At 40.7% G+C, this 20,067-nt stretch overlaps 2 protein-coding genes across 3 annotated transcripts; both read left to right on the top strand.

The window, feature by feature from the left end:
• The first annotated feature begins 14 nt into the window (after window positions 1-14).
• Window positions 15-13,148, top strand: nsl1 (NSL1 component of MIS12 kinetochore complex). 2 transcript variants are annotated; one of them, XM_084081902.1, is made up of 8 exons: window positions 15-348; window positions 2,888-2,962; window positions 6,116-6,241; window positions 7,224-7,296; window positions 8,375-8,499; window positions 10,675-10,729; window positions 11,615-11,676; window positions 12,506-13,148. In XM_084081902.1, exons 2-8 carry the CDS (start codon window positions 2,909-2,911, stop codon window positions 12,707-12,709), a joined length of 699 nt encoding a protein of 232 aa, XP_083938028.1. In that variant the 5' UTR covers window positions 15-348; window positions 2,888-2,908; the 3' UTR covers window positions 12,710-13,148. The 2 variants fall into 2 exon arrangements, with proteins under 2 accessions (XP_083938028.1, XP_083938029.1); XM_084081903.1 differs by having other exon boundaries at window positions 17-348; window positions 8,378-8,499.
• Window positions 13,149-15,714: 2,566 nt separating this feature from the next.
• On the top strand, window positions 15,715-18,720 carry batf3 (basic leucine zipper transcription factor, ATF-like 3). The gene is made up of 4 exons (XM_084082819.1): window positions 15,715-15,819; window positions 16,088-16,195; window positions 16,849-16,893; window positions 18,321-18,720. The coding sequence occupies exons 1-4, from the start codon at window positions 15,748-15,750 to the stop codon at window positions 18,486-18,488; spliced, it is 393 nt and encodes a 130-aa protein (XP_083938945.1). The 5' UTR covers window positions 15,715-15,747; the 3' UTR covers window positions 18,489-18,720.
• The last annotated feature ends 1,347 nt before the right edge of the window (window positions 18,721-20,067 follow it).

The following is a 20,067-nucleotide window of genomic DNA, read 5'->3' as shown; positions in this document are numbered from 1 at the left end:
ACTTTGGGCAAGTTTGGGCTTGTTTCCTGTAAAAGTTGCTTGCAAAGTTAGTTCCGGGGTTTGCGTTTTTGGGGGCTTGAAGTTGTTTGAAGTTTAGTTGTTTTTTTTGGTCTTGTTTCTACAGTGCAGCTGTTTATTTGGGCTTGTTTCACCATTTTTTAAAATTATTTTAACCAGTGGTTCTCACATATATTTTCATGTCAAGGACATAAAAAGCATCCATTACTTTTGTTTTATTTCAATGGATTAAGTTCCAGCCCTGTAACAGATGGATCCTGGGTCATGGGTGACATGGACAGTTGTGATCATCAAACTCCTCTCAGTAATCTGTACTTTCATATATCTCACGTGAGTAGCAAAGTACTGTACTCTACTCTACTCTACAGTGGTGGAAAAAGTACTCAAATGCTTTACTTAAGTAAAAGTATCAATGCTTCAATGTAGAAACATTCTGTTACACAAGTAGAAGTCCGGAATTCAAAATTGACTTGAGTAAAAGTACAAAAGTATTGGTATCAAAATGTACTGAAAGTACCAAAAGTAAAAGTATAATGATGTCTGAAAATAGCAGATCTACAAGCTCACAACGCATAGCGATGCAACCTGTTGTGAGCTTGTAGATCTGCTATTTTCCAAAATACTTTTACACATTTTAGACGGGACATTCCGCATAACTAGTACTTTTATTTAGATGATGATCTAAATATACTTGAGTACAAAATAATTGGCATCTAAATGAAATGCCAATAGTTTTGTACTTTTACCCACATTTTGATTAGTACATTTTGATTACCAGGATTATTTTGCTTGTAAACAGAGTATTTCCTATGCACCTTTCAAGAAGGCGTGGTGCCCTAGAGCAGTGGTTCTCAACCTTTTTCGCATCAAGGACCCCCAAATTGACACATATTAGCCCAGGGACCCCCATTTGAAAAGATATGCCAGGGTCAATTTGGTTCCTAACTATTCATCTGGCTGGGGACCCCCTGGAACCCCCTCAAGGACCACTGGTGGTCCCCGGACCACTGGTTGAGAACCACTGCCCTAGAGGCATAGTTGCTTTGTTTAGGCTTGTTGTTTTCCTAGACCTGGTTGCTTGCTGGCCCCCGGAGTCAGGTTAATTACGACCCTCTCCTCTCCCTCCGAGAAGGGGTGTCACTTAGCCCTGAAACATGACTACTAGCGCTACTTGTTCCTGTTTTTTTGAAAATGTTACATTTACAACCAGTACAGCTACATACCGGTTCAGATCTCAAATATAAAGTGCTTACCCCACGGCCACGGATGTTGCAAGTTAAAGCGCCTGGGTTTAAGTACCCGTATCTTCCTTATTGTTCAATAAAAAAGCCTTTTAATCCGATCGCCGGCCATTTTCTCCGAATTTTCTCCATATGCTTTCAACTACGCGCTCCTATCAGTTGGCAGGTGTATTGCACTCTGATACGTTATGAGAGAAACAAAAGAAAATTGAAAATGCCCGCCGATCGGATTAAAAAGCTTTTTATTGAACAATACGGATGATACGGGTACTTAGACCCGGCGTTTTAACGTGTTACATCCGTGGTCGGGGGGGTCAGAACTTTATATTTGAAATCTGAACGTTTGTGTAGATGTACTGGTTGTAAATGTAAAACTTAAAAAAAACAGGAACAAGTAGCACCATGACGCTTTTTGACAGACGAGCGTCATGCGTCACGCGTCTACCGGGAATCGGTGGAACACCGGCAAAGGGTCCGTGGATTACCATTTTTCGCCACATCGTATCCAAAAACTAATGATGGTCCCCAAATTCTACAGATGTTTGAGAATGTTCCGGAACCCTAACTTTTTAGACCGAGTCGAAAGAACCGTTTACATCGCTTATTTAGTCAGCCTGTGGCCATGTTTCCCCATTGTAGCCGAACTGGCGCCTGACGTAAGGGGGGGTTTTTCCGGGGTTGAATGGGGGAAACATGGCCACAGGCTGATTTAAATAAGCGATTTAAGTGGTTGTTTCGAGCCGGTCTAAAAAGATAGGGTTCCGGAACATCCTCAAACATCTGTAGAATTGGGGAACCACCATTAGTTTTTGGATACGATGTGGCGAAAAGGGTAATCCACGGAATCTGCTGGTTGTTCCACTAGCTCCGACGGAACCTCTCCCTCCGCTGTATAGCTCCGAGATGAGGTTCCTCGTTTCCCTCTGCCGTTTGAGCAGGACATTGTCGCACATTTTCCACTTTACATGTTTCTTATCCCTTTCTGCACATCGTATCCAAAAAGTAAAGGTTTTCTGCAACGCTCACAGATGTTTTAAGTTTTAACTGGCAATAAAATCTATCCAACGAGTTGAAAAAAGTATTTAACCCGCTCCTGTCCTCATCCGGCTACATGTTTTAAGACATTGCGCAAGAGTTGCGCCCGTAGATATAACTGATTCCCCTACTGGTCAAATGTTGAATTGCATCTTCTAATGCAAAATATTATGGAACCGGCTGAGGACGGAGGCGAATTAAATACTTTTTTCAACTCGTTGGATAGATTTTATTGCCAGTTAAAACTTAAAACAGCTGTGAGCGTTGTAGAAACCCTTTACTTTTGGATACGATGTGCAGAAAGGGGTAAGAAACATGTAAAGTGGAAAATGTGCGACAACGTCCTGCTCAAACGGCAGAAGGAAATATAGGACCTCATCTCGGAGCTACATAGCGGAGGGAGAGGTTTTAAATGGGGCCAACGGGGCTAGTAGTTGCTTGCTTGTTTCTCTCGCTAAACCTGGCAACACTGGTTGTTGTTCATTTTGAAACGGGTTGGCGCTGGAGAGAGAATGAAGTGAAACACGGATAAACGGTCATGTTTTATATTAAAACAACAATAACAATATTAACTACTAATTAAAAACCAACAGTTATAAGTTCTCACCGAAAAGATGGAAGTCCAGGGCCAGGCGAGCGTGGAGGAGTGTGTGGTTTACGGAGTACAGGTCAGTGGGTTTGTCTTCAAGTAAAAGTATCAATACTGCAATGTAGAAATACTCTGTTACTCTGAACTCAAAATTCACTTTGAGTAAAAAAAGTACAAAAGTATTGGTATCCAAATGTACTTAAAGCAGGGGTCTTCAACGTTTTCAGGCCAAGGACCCCCTAGCTGAGAGAGAGATGAAGCAGGGACCCCCTCTATATTGTATAAAATTGTGTTTCAGATTCAATTTTTTTAGTTTACTTGGTCTGCTCTTTTTCCCCTCTACACCTATACCTCTTTGCCAAAAATAGCAGATCTTGTAGATTGATTGATTGATGTACTTTATTTAGTAAGACATGAGAACAGTACATGGCAGTACATAACAGTACATGGAAGTACAAATTCGCAATACAAGGTCTACTAAACTGGATAGCTCAGTTAAGCACGTAGCTTGTTTAAGATGAGATCCCCATGCACACAAATCATGTTGACATATAAGAGACAGACAGATATACACACTACTATACAGAATGTCATACAATCAGTTTACAGGTTACTGGTATGAAGTATGAAGGGTGAAAAATATGTACAAAAAGAAAGAGAGGGGGGGGGGGTAGGTTAGGTTAGGACATGGGGTAGGTTAGGTTAGGACATGGGGTAGGTTAGGACTTGGACAGGGGCCATTTTTGAATTGCAGCCTCCTGAAGGTGTATCTTTAGGGCATTTTTGAAAGTGAGTAGGGTTTTACACTCCTTTACTCCTTTTGGTAGGGCATTCCACATTTTAGATGAATAGCATGAGAAAGAGTTCATTCCCTTTGTTGTGCCAAATCTGGGTTGAACATGGTTTGTGGAGCTGCCTCTGGTGTTATGATCATGGACTTGATTAACATTTTGGAAGTATTTTGACAAATACAGGGGGATCCCAATGTTGTGGTGTATCTTGAAGACCAGGCCCATAGCAAGTTGCTGTACTCTGTCCTCAACCCTAAGCCATCCAAGCCTAGCAAAATGGGCATGGGTTAGATGGGCTTTGTAATTGAGGCCAAGAAGTAGCCTTACAAGTTTGTTTTGGGATGTTTGGAGCCTTGTTTTTAGGGCCTTGGAGGTGTTGTGATACCATGAAGTGCATGCATAATCATAATGACCTTGTATGAGGGCCCCTACAAGAATCTTCAGAGTATTCTTACTGACTTTACGAACAAGCCTCCACATCCTCCGTGTTATTTTGTGGACCTTTTTGTTTTTGATCGTCTTTTCAGCGTTTTTGTCACCTGAGAGGTTTGCCTCCAAGATGGAACCCAGGTAGGTAATTTCCTCCTTTCTTGTGATAACATTTTCACCCACTTTGATCGTGAAACTCTCAGCCTTTCTAAGGTTAGGGTTGGACCCAAAGAGGATGGATTCAGTTTTACCCAGGTGTAATGAGAGTTTGTTGTCGGAGAGCCAGATGCAGATCTTGTTGAGTTCAGTGCTGAGAGTTTTCTCAACCTGCAGCCTGTCCCTGTCCGAGACCAGCAGAGCCGAGTCATCTGCGAACAGGAACAGTTTGCAGTCGCAAGCTGAGGACATATCATTCACATATATCAGGAACAGTAGTGGTCCTAGTATGCTTCCTTGAGGAACACCACAAGTCACTGGGAGGGGAGGGGACTGGGTGCCGTTTACTTCCACCACTTGCTCCCTCCCTTCCAGGTAGGATCTCATCCAGTTCACCGACGTGTCATCAAAGCCTATTGCTTTGAGCTTATTGATCATAATTGGGTGATTAACGGTGTCAAAAGCCTTCTGGAGGTCCAGCATGACCATGCCGCAATATTTGCCCTTGTCGACATCTTGTTTGATAGAGTCGTTCAAATAGAGAAGGCATGTGTCAGTGGAGTGGTTTGTTCTGAAACCAGATTGGAATTCGTAAATTAGATTTTTTTCGGCAAGGTACTTTTCAACCTGTTCATAGACTATTTTTTCCATGACTTTCGAGATGGAGCTAAGAATAGAAATAGGGCGGTAGTTGCCAGGGTCTAATTGGTTTCCTTTTTTGTACAGAGGGGTCACTCTTGCTTTTTTGAAGTCGTTAGGGACCCGTCCCTGTATGATGGAGAGGTTTATTATGTGGGTAATGATTGGGGCAATGGAGGCGGCTGAGTCTTTTAGAAATTTAGCGGGGATGTTGTCGGGACCTGTGGCTCTGTGTTGTTGGAGTGCACTCAATTTTTTAAACACCTCATCTGTTGACACAGGGGAGAGTTTAAAATCGTCTTTGCGTACACCCTGTTTATCGTAAAATGAATCAACATACTCTCCACCATGACTCCCAGAGTGAGGGGGTAGTTTTTCAACTAACTCTGAGGCCACGGTCGTGAAGAATATGTTGAGGATTTTACTCACTTCCCGTTTGGATGAAATGAGAGTGTCATTCACCTTGAGGTTTATGTTTGTAAACCTGGTTTTCAATTTCTTGCTGCAGCCTAGTAGGTTGTTGAATAGCTTCCAGAGCTCACGTGGTTTGTTTTGATTTTCCTCAATTTTGCCATCGAGGTAGCTTTTTTCTGCTAACAACAGCATGCCATTAACCTTGTTTCTTAGCATGTTTTTCTCTTTTTTGAGTTTCGCTACGTGGGATTCGAGACCTTTATTGAAGCTTTTGGCAAGTTTGATCCTACTTTTATGATAGTCAGAACACTTTTTGTCTCTGACTTTCATGGTAGTAAGGATATCCGAATTCATCCATGGAACCGAGCGGGTTTTGACCCTGATGGTTTTCATGGGAGCCACACTGTCCAAAATTGGAATGAATTTGGTTTTGAAACTTGGAAATTTGGTTTTTAGATCGGCTATTTTAAAAAAAATAAAAAAATAAAGTTCTCCTCAGAAAAGGGATGCTAGGGTTCACGTGGTTCAGGTAAAAAAAAAAAATCATATCACACAAAGATTTGGCGGACCCCCTGTAGTAACTCTCTGAGGACCCCCTCGGGGTCCCGGACCCCCTTTTGAAGACCCCTGACTTAAAGTACCAAAAGTAGAAAGTACTCATTATGCAGAATGTCCCATTTCACAAGTTTTCAAATGTGTATAAAATGTATACAAATCTTTTGAAAATAGCAGATCTATAATGTGAGCACAGCAAGTACAGCACTTGAGTAAATCTACTTATTTACTTTCCACCACTGGTCCAGGTGTCTTCTAAGCAACGACTGACGGAGCAGATGGACAGATATAAGGACCTGATGAAGAAGGTCCTGGACGGACAGACCGCCATGGACCAACCGACCAGGACACGCCTACTGGAACAGATGCTGGAGGTCAGTCCTTTTTGATGTTAATCCATTAACCCATTAAGACCTGGAACTGTGTCATTTTTAGATTTGAGCTAAAAAGCATTATTTTGCACTCTGGCTATTCAAAAATAGCAGATATACAAGCTCTACGAGCTTGTAGATCTGCTATTTTTTTTAAATCGTGAAAATGTGTGCAAATCTTTGAATATATATATATATACTTTCAAAGCGAACATTTCTAACTCAAATCTTTGCTTCTGGGCGGTCCCTGGAACAAAATAATTTGATGGGGGTCCGCGGCCAAATACATATAATTTTGGGGGTCCTTGGCATGAAAAAGATTGAGCACCACTGATATAGAAACATACGTTTTTCAGAAAACTGTTGGGATTTAGGAGACATGTAGAATCGGCTTCAGGTCTCAAGACCTGAGGCGATTCTTTTAAAAAATCTAAATCCTAACAGTTTTTTGAAAAATATATAAAAAATATTTTTTCACGATTTTTCAAAAATAGCAGATCTACAAGCTCGTAGCGCGGCACTCGGTGCCGCGCTATGAGCTTGTATATCTGCTATTTTTGAATAGCCAAAGAAATCTAAAGTGACACAGATGCGTTCCCGGTCTTAATGGGTTAAGGCTGCGAAGTGGGAACGCATCTGTGTGTAATTTTTAGATTTATTTGGGATACTCAGAAATAGCAGATCTACAAGCTCATAGCGCGGCACTATGAGCTTGTAGATCTGCAAAAAAAAAATCCAATCGTGAACATTTGTGCGAATCTTTGAATATATATATTTTTTTAAAGCGAACATTTGTAAACTATTTTTGTCACGTGACGACTTAGCTGGAGTCTGTCTTAGCGCGTAGCACACTGGAATAAGAGACTCAGTTATTGCACTATATTGCTATAGGCCTGGAGTTATGGGGTATAATACTTTTGAAAGGTTATGGAATTGTTTTGAAAATTCATTGTGTGTGTGTGTGTGTGTGGTTGTCACTGTGCAGAAGTTCTCGACCGCGGTGCAGGATAATGTGTTGGTGAACGGTCAGCCTTGGGACGACGCGCCCGATGATGAAGGTAAACCAGCTGTTGAATCACACAGCAGCATAAATGAATACTATGTCTGCATCTGGAAGTTATTCGTGAGGCAGAGAATGCTCTTGAATTATGGATAAACCTGTGTGTGTATGTTTTTAACCCATTAAGACCTGGAACGCATCTGTGTCACTTTTTGATTTGAGCTAAAAAGCATTATTTTACACTTTGGGCTATTCAAAAATCGTGAAAATGTGTGCAAATCTTTGAATATGTTGTTTTAAAGCGAACATTTTTTACTCAAATCTTTGCTTCTTGGGGGTTCCTGGAACAACATATTTTGAGATGGGGCTCGGCGGCCAAATACATATAATTTTGGGGGTCCTTGACATGAAAAAGTTTGAGCATCACTGATATAGAAACATACGTTTTTCAGAATACTGTTGGGATTTAGAAGACATTTGTAGAATCGGCCTCAGGTTAATTTATGCAGGTGACTGCGGTAGTCATGGTGACACTCACAAAATATAACCTAAATACTGTAGTGTTATTACTCGTATTATGCACTGATATGTACAGTAGTAAGAGAGTTTTTCTTGAGTATTTGGATAGAAAGTTACAAAAACCTTTAAGTGCTGTACATAGGGCTGTCACCATTACATATTTAAGTTGACGACTAATTGTCACTCAAATAATTGCGATTAACGATTTTAAATGTGTGTTTGGCCATTGAACATTATTGGAACATATGAAGCCTTTTAGACTTTGTAATCAAAAGTTGCACAGGACAGATATTACAAATAACTGAAATATACAAAAAATATTGACATATTTAATAATTTTCATACATGTCAAAAAAGCAGAAATAGCTGATCTACTTGTAGATTTCTGCTTTTTTTTAATATTTGAAAATGTGTGAAAATCTTTCAACATGGAAACGATTATGACGATTATGAAATAAGATTGCGATTATCTCAAATAATCGCCATTAGACGATTATGTAATAATTGTGACAGGCCTAACTGTACAGCTGTGCTTAAAATGATGATGACATTATGGATGTAATCAGTCAGTCATCCTTTATTGTGTCCTCATGTGATAAAAAAAAAACTCCCATTGGAAGACGAGGCCCTGGAAACCCAGCTGGATGACATCATTGTGGAGACGGTTCGGAAACGCCGCAGGTATCCCAAGGAGATCCGGCCTCACCTGGTCTCCTCACTGCAGGCTGAGCGGAAACTCATGGTGCGTCTCAACTAAGTTACACTGACATTCATTTACCAAGAACACCATGTGTAATACAACTTTGTTTCGACCGAGCTAACGGTTTAGCCAATATATCGGTCATTATTTGAGTTTTTTGATGACATCAGTTTTGCTGCTAATTATGCAGCCAATGTGTCCCAATTTTTAAAGGGCAAGAACACTTTGGTAGAGGTTTGGGTTGTTTAGTTAGAAACAATAAAACTGGCACATAGATAGACAGAAAGATACTTTATTTGTCCTTGGGGAAATTCATTTTGTGCCAAGCAGCCATCAGGATACAAAAAATGACAAAACATAACATAAATACAAAATACATAGACAGATCACACAATACATTGACAGTGCTACACAGCTCCTCTGTTACAGAGTGAAAACCAGAAAAGGCTACCAGTCATGATTCAAGAGGCATCACATTACATTTTATGCACAGAACTGAGATGGAGCCTGTTTGTTCAGGAGTCCTATACTTGTAGGGACAAATTATCTTGAAGCCCTATAGCCTGCAACATTGGCACTGTGTACCGTCGTCCTGATGGTAAAAGGTGGTATTGACTGTATAACGGGTGCGTTCTATCCCTAGCAATAGCTCTCCCCTTCCTAAGCACCCGGGTCTCATACATTGCTGCCATACTCTCATGTCGTACTCCAGCTATCTTGCTGGATACACTGATGATTTTATGGAGTTTGTTCTTATTAACCAATGATAATGAGCCATACCAGGAAACAAAACAGAAAGTCAGTGCACTCTCCACGAAGGATCGATGGAACAGTACCATTAAACCTTTTTCCACGTCATACTGTGTCAGTCTGCGCATAAAATGCAGCCTCTGCTGACCTTTCTTATAGATGGCATAAGTGTTGGAATTCCATGTCAGCTTGGAATCAATCGTTGTACCCAAATACTTGTATTCCTCAACAGTCGCCACCCCATCAATCAGTCAGGAAGGACTCCACCCATCTGATTATATTGGTTTTAACACCCAGATCATACAGTTTCCTCATCAAAACATGAGGTCTCATTGTGTTAAATGTCGAAGAAAAATCTACAAAAAGTACCCGAGCATATCGTGTCTTTTTAGGTTGGTCTAGATGATAATAGATCTTATTAAGCATAAGAAGAAGAGCGTCATCAGTGCCCCTTGCCTTTCTATATGCAAACTGTAAGGGGTCCATTTCATGTTGACGCACATTACTAAGGAGGACATTTAAAATAATGCGCTCCAAGCTTTTGATTATCAATGATGTCAAGGCAACTGGCCGATAGTCATTAAGGACTTTGGGATTGGACATTGTCGGCACTGGAACTACTGTATAAGTGAAGTCTTCCACGCTTTTGGAATGTAGTGCGTTTCTACTGATAACTGGAACATGTGTCTCAGTACAGGGCTGAGCTGTTCCCTACACTCTTTGAGCACATAACCCCTTTATCCCATCGGGACCCGGTGCTTTGCGTGGGTTAATTCCTTTGAGGGTTCTACACACCTCTTCCTCTGTTATTAAAAGTGATTGACCACTGCCAAATTGGTCCTACATCCACTGGATGGCAGGTGCAGGACTAACAGTGGAAAGTCTGCACACTGTACATTTAAAAGAAGCTCCCTGTCAAGGCTTTATTAACGTTTCAACTCAAGGTCTTCTTCAGAATGAGGTTGGGTTGTTTAGTCACCTTGCCATGGTGTAACTCCAAAGGTGGGCAAGACATAAACAATAATTGCTCCATTGATTAGAAATTGATAATTCAGAATATGCTCCTCATTGACTTACATTGTACGGTGAAACGGCTCTCAAAGTCATTATCTTAGCCTTTAAACAAATGCAAACAAAGATGATTCAGACAATATAGAACATAAAACAAAAACTGGTACTTTTTGTTAATAAATTAAAGTTTGTACATTTTATTTGTCAATACAAATGTCAACTTCCTGTTGGTTTTACTATTTGAAGTTCCGGCTCCACAGAGCTATTTTCAGCGAATGTTCGTCTATTATGACACGCCTGCCCAGCATTGTGACACTAGGGTTCATGTGGTTTATGGTGACCATAGGTGTGTGTCAGGGTTGTCACACACCTGGGTGTTGAGGGAGAGGAGAGTATTACTTTTTCATTTTATCTCTCCAGATTCAGATGCAATGTTTGTTTGTTTTGTTTTTTTAGAAGCTGTACGAGCAAACGGTACAACCTGAGAAAATGGAGCTAGGTCCTGAGCAGGGTGAGTATTTACACACACAAATCTACTTTTGTCTCTCCTTGATCTTAACCCATTAAGAACGGGAACGCATCTGTGTGTCATTTTTACATTTCTTTGGCTATTCAAAAATAGCAGATATACAAGCTTGTATATCTGCTATTTTTGAAAATTTGTGCAAATCTTTAAACATATATTTTTAAAGCGAACATTTTTAACTCTGTTACAACTTCTGGGGGTCCCTGGAACAAAACATTTTGATATGAGGGGGGTCCACGGCCAAATGCATATCATTTTTGAGAACCGCTGCTATTATATAATCAAAAAATTACACACAGATGTGTTCCCCGTCTAAAAGGGTTAAGCATTAGAATCCGAAATCCAAAGCTTGAAAGAAGATCTCTAGCACTGCACCACAGAAACGGATGGGTCACGAATGTTGGTGTAACATGAAGCATGGAAACATTCTTAATGGGGTCATGGATTAAAGTTCTCAGTCGCCATGACTGATTTCAGTCATTTGAAAGCATGCCGTGGACCTAAAATAGTTATGTTTGGTTATTAATTATTTTAAAATTAAAGACTTGAAGTGGTCAGTGAAGATTTGAATTGGTAAAACTAGCAGTTGAATACATGTCCAGAAGCATTTCCCATAATCCCTAATGGTCTCGGTTATTTCATAAAAGCCAAGGCTAAAGCCTCAATCTGCGATCTCCTCAAGTGGTTGGCTGTATGTCGAACAGCAGGAACGATAAAAACCTAAACATCATGCTTCTACATACTGTGCTAATTGTTTAGGAAACGGAGCACTAGTGTGGGGTAGGCTCCTTTCATGCTGTTTGACCAATCACAGATTAGGACGTGGCCTGACAAAATGTTTGCTTCATTCCATGTTGTGTGTGTCACCAGAGAACATCATGAACAGTGTGTCATCTTCTGCAACAGTCAAAGAGGTGGCCCAGGTTATAAAGGTAAATGCAGCGAATCACACATGCTCGTCTCATTTAACTCTTTATTATAGTTTAATTTCCCCCCATATTAATTACTGTAATACTGTTTGGGCTGCTTGCTACATTTCCATCATATCTAACTAAACTACTGATCATTCAAGAGGTTTTTGAGAATGATTTCACAAGTCAAATAGACATGAGCCATCTGCACCTACTTTTTATTAAATATTCACTATTCCCTATAGATAAGGTACATGTTTTCAAACCTGCTTATTTATGTTCAAATATAAAAGATGTAAACCTATTATTTTCACACTCCTAAACCTTCCTATACACATATGTGTTAGTTAATTGATGCACGAAAAAGTGTGAGAACTACTTATTTAGAAGGCATTTGTAGAATCGGCCTCAGGTCTTAATGGGTTAAGTGAATTCATTATGAATTGACACTCATAATGTACTTTTGTACATTATGGCACCATATTCTTCTTTTGGGTCTCTGCCACAGGAGCCACCAGGGGGCACCAGACTTGTACATATTAAAGAACATAAGTCTTTTCAGGCCTGATCAGTGGATAGTTAGAAAGACATGTCTATTACAGTGTTTCTCCAAGTGGGGTCCGGGGACCCCCAGGGGTCCTTGCGGTGGTTCTAGGGGGTCCCCCAGCATAATAAGTTAATATAGCATCACAATCATTTTAACCACTTTAACCATATTATTTTATTCTTTGGCTATTCAAAAGAAAAGCAGATCTCACAGCGCGTCACTCCGTGCTTTTGAGCTTGTACATCTGCTATTTTTGAACATTATTTCTTTTTTAATCTAACACGCTCTTCCCTTCCCCTGCAGGCCATGAAGACCCTCCAGCAGCGCGCCGAGGGTCTCTGTGAGGTGCTCAACACGAGGCCGAGCTCCACCGACCAGGAGATCTACAAGGACGTGTTTGGCGGCGATGGCGGCCTGTCGGGCGCACTCTTGCCCCACACGATCGCGGTCAAGAGAGCCGTAGCGATGGCGGAGACGGAAGAGGGCTTTACTGAACTATCTAAATGAATAAAACACGCCTGGAGGAGGTCGCAGAATCCCGCTTTTTCTATTTGTTTATTTTTTTGTACCTATTATGTAAGTGTTGACCGTTGTGACCTTGAGTGTTATCTTGATCATCTCTTTGGGGCTAGACTGAGAGAACGAGAGCAATCCATGGTCTCGAAGGGCGGATCCAAACCCAGGCGCCCGGAGCAGGCGCGTCCTCCGATTGCTTCACCAATCTATGTCCCCGCCTCCCCCCCCCCTCCCCCCTCCCCCCCCCCCGGTCTGTGCACGGAGCAGGCTGACGTCACCAAATTTAGAGCGACGCCCCTCTGCACTCTGAATGGTTAGGAGATAACAAGCTTCAAAGACCATCGTTCCTGCATCGTTCCCCCAGACTTTTTTCTTTTGTAACAAAAAAAATGGCTGGGTTTCCGAGGCTACTTTGGGGCAGACTAATCAAGCTTTATGAAAGTCTGCCCGGCAACCCACCCTGTCGAGTTATTTTGTTCTCAGATGAGAGCGATTACAATTCCCTGCCATTCATTGCCATTCAACTTTTCTGTAATTTAACGCCCTACGTGATCATACTACAGCCTGCAGCTTCACACAAAAGCATAAAAAGTAGCAGATCTACAAGCTTGAAACGCAGCGCGAAGCAACGTGTTTTGAGCTTGTAGATCTGCTACTTTATTTTATTTTATATATATATATATTTGTGTAGCTTTTTCTTCCTTTTGATAGTGTACAGTAGACTGACAGGAAAGAGAGAGAGAGACAGAGAGAGAAGGGGAGTGACACGCAGCAATGGTTGCCGGGATCTGGATTTGAACCCGCGACACGACACGCTGTCAGGCTGCATTAGTAGCGTAGGTGCCTGGACCGCTATGCCAGCCGTCCAGCCAGGGCTGGGGCTGCGCTAGCCCCCCCCCCCTTGTGGAAATAAACAAAAAGGTAAAAGATATGTATATTTAAGTTTTTTGGGCTTTTTGGCACTCCACGGGTGTATTTGCAAAACCGTATATTCACGGTTTTGGCAACCAATGTGTTAACACCCTACTTGATCATACTCCAGCGTCACTCAAAAGCAATAGCAGATCTACAAGCTCAACGCGCATCGCGTAGATCTGCTGCTTTTGATGCTTTTGAATCCTGAAAAGTAACAACTTTGGACATAAGAGGTTTCCACCCTACAGAGACCATATGATGGTGTGTTTATCTGTGCACACGCCTGGGTCTAACATTTGAGTCCCACCTTGGTTTGTGTTTTTGTCGTTTTGGGCTTTGTAGGCCAGGACGGGGTTGGTGACCCATCTTTATGTCTGTCTTATTCATGCTTCTACCTCTACATCAGTGGTTCTCAAACTTTTTCATGTCAAGGACCCCCAAAATGATATGTATTTGGCCGCGGACCCCCATCTCAAAATATGTTGTTCCAGGGACCCCCCAGAAGCAAAGCTTTGAGTTACAAATGTTCGCTTTAAAAAACATATATTCAAAGATTTGCACACATTTTCAAGATTTTTCAAAAATAGCAGATCTATAAGCTCATAGCGCGGCACTCGGTGCCGCGCTATGAGCTTGTAGATCTGCTATTTTTGAATAGCCAAAGTATAAAAGGTTAAAATTATTCTGGTGCTATATTTACACATTTTGCTGGGTACCCCCTGGAACCCCCTCAAGTACCCCTGGGGGTCCCCGGACCCCACTTTGAGAACCAAGGCTCTACATACTGTATAAATCTGGTATTATTTCTGACTATAACTGTAACGGTGCCGTCTGTTCTTCACTGTGGGTGCTGAATGATACTATAGCGCCCCTTTGTGAACATTAATGACAATTACATCAGCATGAGTACCACAGGTTTGTTTCAAGTCTAAAGTTTATAGTTTTGTCTTTATACATAATGCATTCTGTCAAATAAAACGCATATTACACAAGAATGAAGGGTAAAGTTGCTGTGTGATGAGAGACTACTGTTCTACTATTCTTATAACCAAATTAGAACTCAGTTTTTCTCTGTGTACATTATATATGCTGTATATTTTTGAACATTTGATTTCACCTTTGAGTGATTGTAGTTTACAAACTACATTGTCAAAATAGAAAACAAGAGAAAACACGAATGTGTCATTGGATTAAACCAAGCTCAACCGATCAGGAGATCTACAAGGAAGTGTTTGGCGGCGATGGTTGGCCAGTCAGACGCACCCTTGCCCCCAAATGGATCATTTGTTGTTTGAGTCAGATATCATTGTCATTTTCAACGTCAGCGATAGAATACAGAAATAAAGTGTAGTGATGTAATGGTCACGGACATGTACAAGAGATCGTGTTATAAGAAGCCAGTGCACTTTTGAACATATTGAAAGATGTTATGGTTCGAATATTTACCGGTAGATTGTTCCAATCAGAGGGGGCTTTAAACATGAAGGCTCTCTTACCTAATGATGTGGAGACTGAAGGTACAGAAAAGTAAGGCTTCGTGGAGTGTCTCAACTGGTAGTTGTTAGGGGATGGTCTTAGAAGCTGTTTGAGATATTGAGGATAGTTGAAATGTATTGTTATATACAGTATTAAGCAGAGTCAGGTTGGTTTTGGACCAATCATGACCATAAAACATTTGATTCTGTGTCAAAATGTATTTAAAAAACACAAAAAAAGGTATTTATTAAATATAGGCCTAGTATATATTTTTTTCACAGAATCAAATGTTTTATTGTCATGATTCACCAGGAGCCTAGACGGCTTGGTTCCAGGCAGGCTTTAAATAATATATATCAATATTTTCTGGAATCTTTATGGGCGAAATTAATTGATTTTCTATCTGTGGCACCACAACACGGCCTATAGGCATATATGCACACTCACGTTTGTACAGTAAGTCATATGGGGTGTTGCGTCATACGACTTCAAAGAAGTTATGAGGGCAGTTCAAGTAAAACAGCAGCGAAATTGAAAAAGTGGATGGAAGTTGAAGTGAAACCGTGTTGCCTGTCTTTGTGTGAGCTGCTGCCCATACAGATAGATATCACCTCTTAAATGAGTGACTCCATGATCCCATGATGTCTGACTGTCAGTCGTCCTCAGGAATAGGAAACCGTGAAAATAACTTGAGCCCCCAGAACTGTGAGGTAAGGTCAAATCTCCTTAGAGTCATACTGTAACTGTGTGTGTGTGTGTGTGTGTGTGTGTGTGTGTGTGTGCACGTGCGTGTGGTTCTCACTTTGTTGACCTAGCATTTTGTTTGAGAGAAAGTGCAATTATTGTAAAACGCTCTTTTGAATTCCAGGAATGTTAAAATGTCTTCTGAGGGCATTGAAGTTCGAGTCTCCACTGTGCTTTCCCTGTGTGTGTGTGTGTGTGTGTGTGTGTGTGTGTGTGTGTGTGTGTGTGTGTCAGGGTTATGGTGATGATAATGCCGGTTGTCTGAAAAGGAGAGAGAAGAACAGGGTTGCAGCACGAAAAAGCAGGAAAAGACAAACGCAGAAAGCAGATCTCCTACACCAGGTATATATGGGTGTGTGTGTGTGTGTGTGTTACACTGAAGGTCATATCATAACCTTTTTTTATGAAGAAAATAATTCATCCAACAGTGGTTTTGAGAGTCATCTAGTGGCCGATTTCTGTCTATTGCACCTTTAATACTAAACATTATTCTTCTCTTCTCCAATCTCCCCTCTCCTCTCCTCTCCTCTGCCCGTTAAATGCAAAAACTTCAGGTGGTATATATTTAATGATGCGTTAAATTCTAATATTGCTGAAACTCCCAAGATTGACCACTAGTGCAAGTGAAATGTTTGTGACTTGTAATATACCTACCTTTCATGCTGTATTTTATGTATAGATGTATGTGTAGACTGATGGAGTCAAAGAATGTGTTATTTATGGCCTTAACGGGGATAACACAGAGTTATACAAGGTATTCCTCATGCTTCTGGGAACACTCGAGGCAATGTTTATATGTTTTTAACAGATCTGAGCTGAATGGAGTGAACTTAGTCTGGTACTCAGGCTATCTCTGTGTTGTTGTTTGTTTTGCATCTCTGTTTTATCATGGACCTATTGTGTCTGAAATAAAGTTTATCTCTCTTCTCTTCTCTTCTCTTCTCTTCTCTTCTCTTCTCTTCTCTTCTCTTCTCTTCTCTTCTCTTCTCCACCAGGCCTATCAGTTTTTAGAGCAGAGGAACAGCCAGCTGAAGAAAGAGGTGATAATAATAATAATAATTAACACAATCATTCATTGAACTGAACAACACATGTTTAAAGTATATGGGGTTTTCGATGCATCTATCATGGTTAAAATGGAGTTTGAAGTTACAATGGGATTCATTAGGAAGGGGGCGTGTACATGGTAAATGGTGCATGTATATAGTGCTTTTCATAGATTGTGCATTACATTCACACACACATTCATACACTGATGGCAGAGGAAACCCTGCAAGGCACCAACCTGCTCATCGAGAGCAATTAGGGGTTCAGCGTGTTCTTGCTCAAAGACACTTTGACACTAACTCTGGGGGAGCCCGGGATCGAACTGGGAACCTCACGGTTGTCACAAAACCATGTCACAAAACCATGTGACTTAGGCCAAAAAAAAGCCTATTTTGGCCTAAGTCACACTACGGAGTTAGGCCATTATACTAAAAGGGGAGTGAACAGCATGATCCTTTTCAATTAGGAGATGGGCGATTTTACCAGAGGTGGCCAATGTCATGAGGAGCTGACTTAGGCAAAAATATATTTTTCCTCAAAAAATGACTTGCATTGCAAGGTGACGATATCCAATCAAACATCTAAATACTGAATCAAGCAACTTACAAAATTGTCACAAAAGCCTGAGTAGACGTTAAAACGACCCCAAACATGTTTGAAAGTGAAATATCCCTTTATAGTCCAGGGGCCAAGGCAGATTTTGGTACCACCTAAGGTGGCCGTACATTTTTGGTATTTTTGTATTCCTACATGTCTCTAGTTTATATTTTGGTATGATACATCTTCCAATTCAGTAGCTTAATGACAGTAATCACTCTAAACAAAGTAGTAGAATCTTTGTGTCTCCTACCGGAAATACACCCGGGCATCAAATTATTGCGACAAAAAACAAAATATATCCATGTATTCAAGGCTTCATGGGGTGTGCAATTGATAGAAAATAAATCATTTTTTGGGTGAACTCCTCCTTTACGTTTCCCAGGGGGACTCTCTACCCATTCAGCTATGACCACCCTATACCGAAGGAGGGTCAACTTTTACAAGCTTATGGAAAGCAGTCTTTTTGCAAACACCAAAAATCTGAGAAGTTATCAATTGCACACCCCATGAAGCCTTGAATACATGGATATATTTTGGTTTTTGTCGCAATAATTTGATGCCCGGGTGTATTTCCGGTAGGAGACACAAAGATTCTACTTTGTGTCTCCTACCGGATACATTAGCTGGTAGGTAGTGCTAACTACCATTAAGCTACTGAATTGGAAGATGTATCATACCAAAATATAAACTAGAGACATGTAGGAATACAAAAATACAAAAACTTTACGGCCACCTCAGGTGGTACCAATTTGTGAAAATATCAGTGTTGGCCCCTGGACTATTAACTGAAGTGACGTCTTGTGTTCTCATGCACATGTAGGTGGCATCTCTGTCCGAGGAGCAGTTTCTACTGATGGAGGTTCTCAGGACGCATGAGCCTTCATGTCCCATCATGCACTGCTCCACGCCTGTGTCCTCTCCCTCCTCTTCCTCATCCAGTCTGACGGCGAAGGACAAAACAACAACAACAACAACAGCAGCCCACTAACGATCAGTGGTGGAAAAAGTACTCGATTGCTTTACTTAAGTAAACGTATCAATACTGCAACGTAGAAATACTCCGTTACAAGTCCGGAATTCAAAATTGACTTGAGTAAAAGTACAAAAGTATTGGCATCAAAATGTACTTAAAGTACCAAAAGTAAAAGTACTCATTATGAAGAATGTCCCATTTCAAGTTTTCATATGTATAAAAATCTTTTGAAAATAGCAGATCTACAAGCTCACAATGCGTCGCATCGCGACGCATTGTGAGCTTGTAGATCGGCTATTTTCAAATGGCCGAAATGTATGCAGAGCTGAAGTGGTTAATGTATGTTTTGTAATAATAATCAAAATCTACAAACTAACTAACTAAAGTTTTCAAATACATTTAGTGGAGTGAAAGTACAATATTTGGATCCGAGATGTAGTGGAGTATAAGTTTTGGAAATTGGAAATACTCAAGTAAAGTACACATACCTAAAAATGATACCTAAGTACAGTACTTAGTTTCTTTCCACCACTGCTAACGATACCTTCAGCCCCATTTGCACTTTATGGTGTGTACAGCGATGTGGCGTGCCGGAAAAAGGCGATCTACAAGCTCACCACAAGTCGCGTGAGCTTGCACTTCTGCTATTTTCTTTATGTGACATAATGTGTCATAGGACAAAGCGTAAGTTAGGCATATATGCATGGACACACACCGTGAATCAAGCTAAAACTGGAAAATTCTGTATCAAAACCCTGAATATTGCTGTTATGATGTGGCTGCTTTTCCTACTAAATTGATCACTATTATTTTGATTTAGCCTATTAGTTATTATAAAGTGCTACCATTATTTTGAAATACATTGTCATCATTAATAAATACAAATAATGTATCTATATATACAGGAGGCTCTGTCTTTCACATTTCTCAAGAACCAATCGACTTCTGCACTTGACGGGTGTATGTGTGGCTGAGGACCCAGAGTGTGAGTGCAGAGCGCTTCTAAATTGCACACATTTCCAACTGGCACGTGTTCCAAATGTCATGGCCTTGATTTTATACCGGCTCTGCACTAAATAGTCTCTCTTTGAATTCAAGGAATGTCTGTCTGTCTGTCTGTCTGTCTGTCTGTCTGTCTGTCTGTCTGTCTGTCTGTCTGTCTGTCTGTCTACATAACTCGAAAACCGATCATCCGATTGACTTCACACTTGGCGGGGGGTTGAAGTCTAACTCTGAGGACCCATGGGAGTGCAGTGTCGAGTCTGTGTGAAGTCGGTACTGTCGATTGGATGAGAGGTGCTCGAGAACGCTGCAAGTAACCATACCATGGTTTGAACGCCCCGAACAGGCATTTCATTAGTAATAGTAATCATGTAGTATAAAGAGTCTAAAATAAGTCTAAATAAGCCTGATCCTTAACTCTAGTCATAAAGTTTGAATTCACTTATGATGATAACCATGATGATCACTTATGATTATAACAATAATAATCATTATTATCATTATTATTATTATTATTATAATCATCGTATTCATTAAGTGAATTCAAACTGTATGACTAGAGTTAAGGATCAGGCTTATTTTAGACTCTTTA

Source organism: Gymnoscopelus microlampas (assembly GCF_963454915.1).
Source record: "Gymnoscopelus microlampas genome assembly, chromosome: 16".
NCBI lineage: Eukaryota > Metazoa > Chordata > Actinopteri > Myctophiformes > Myctophidae > Gymnoscopelus > Gymnoscopelus microlampas.
The sequence above is the reverse complement of the archived record's forward strand: the minus strand, read 5'-3'. Positions and strand labels throughout refer to the sequence as shown.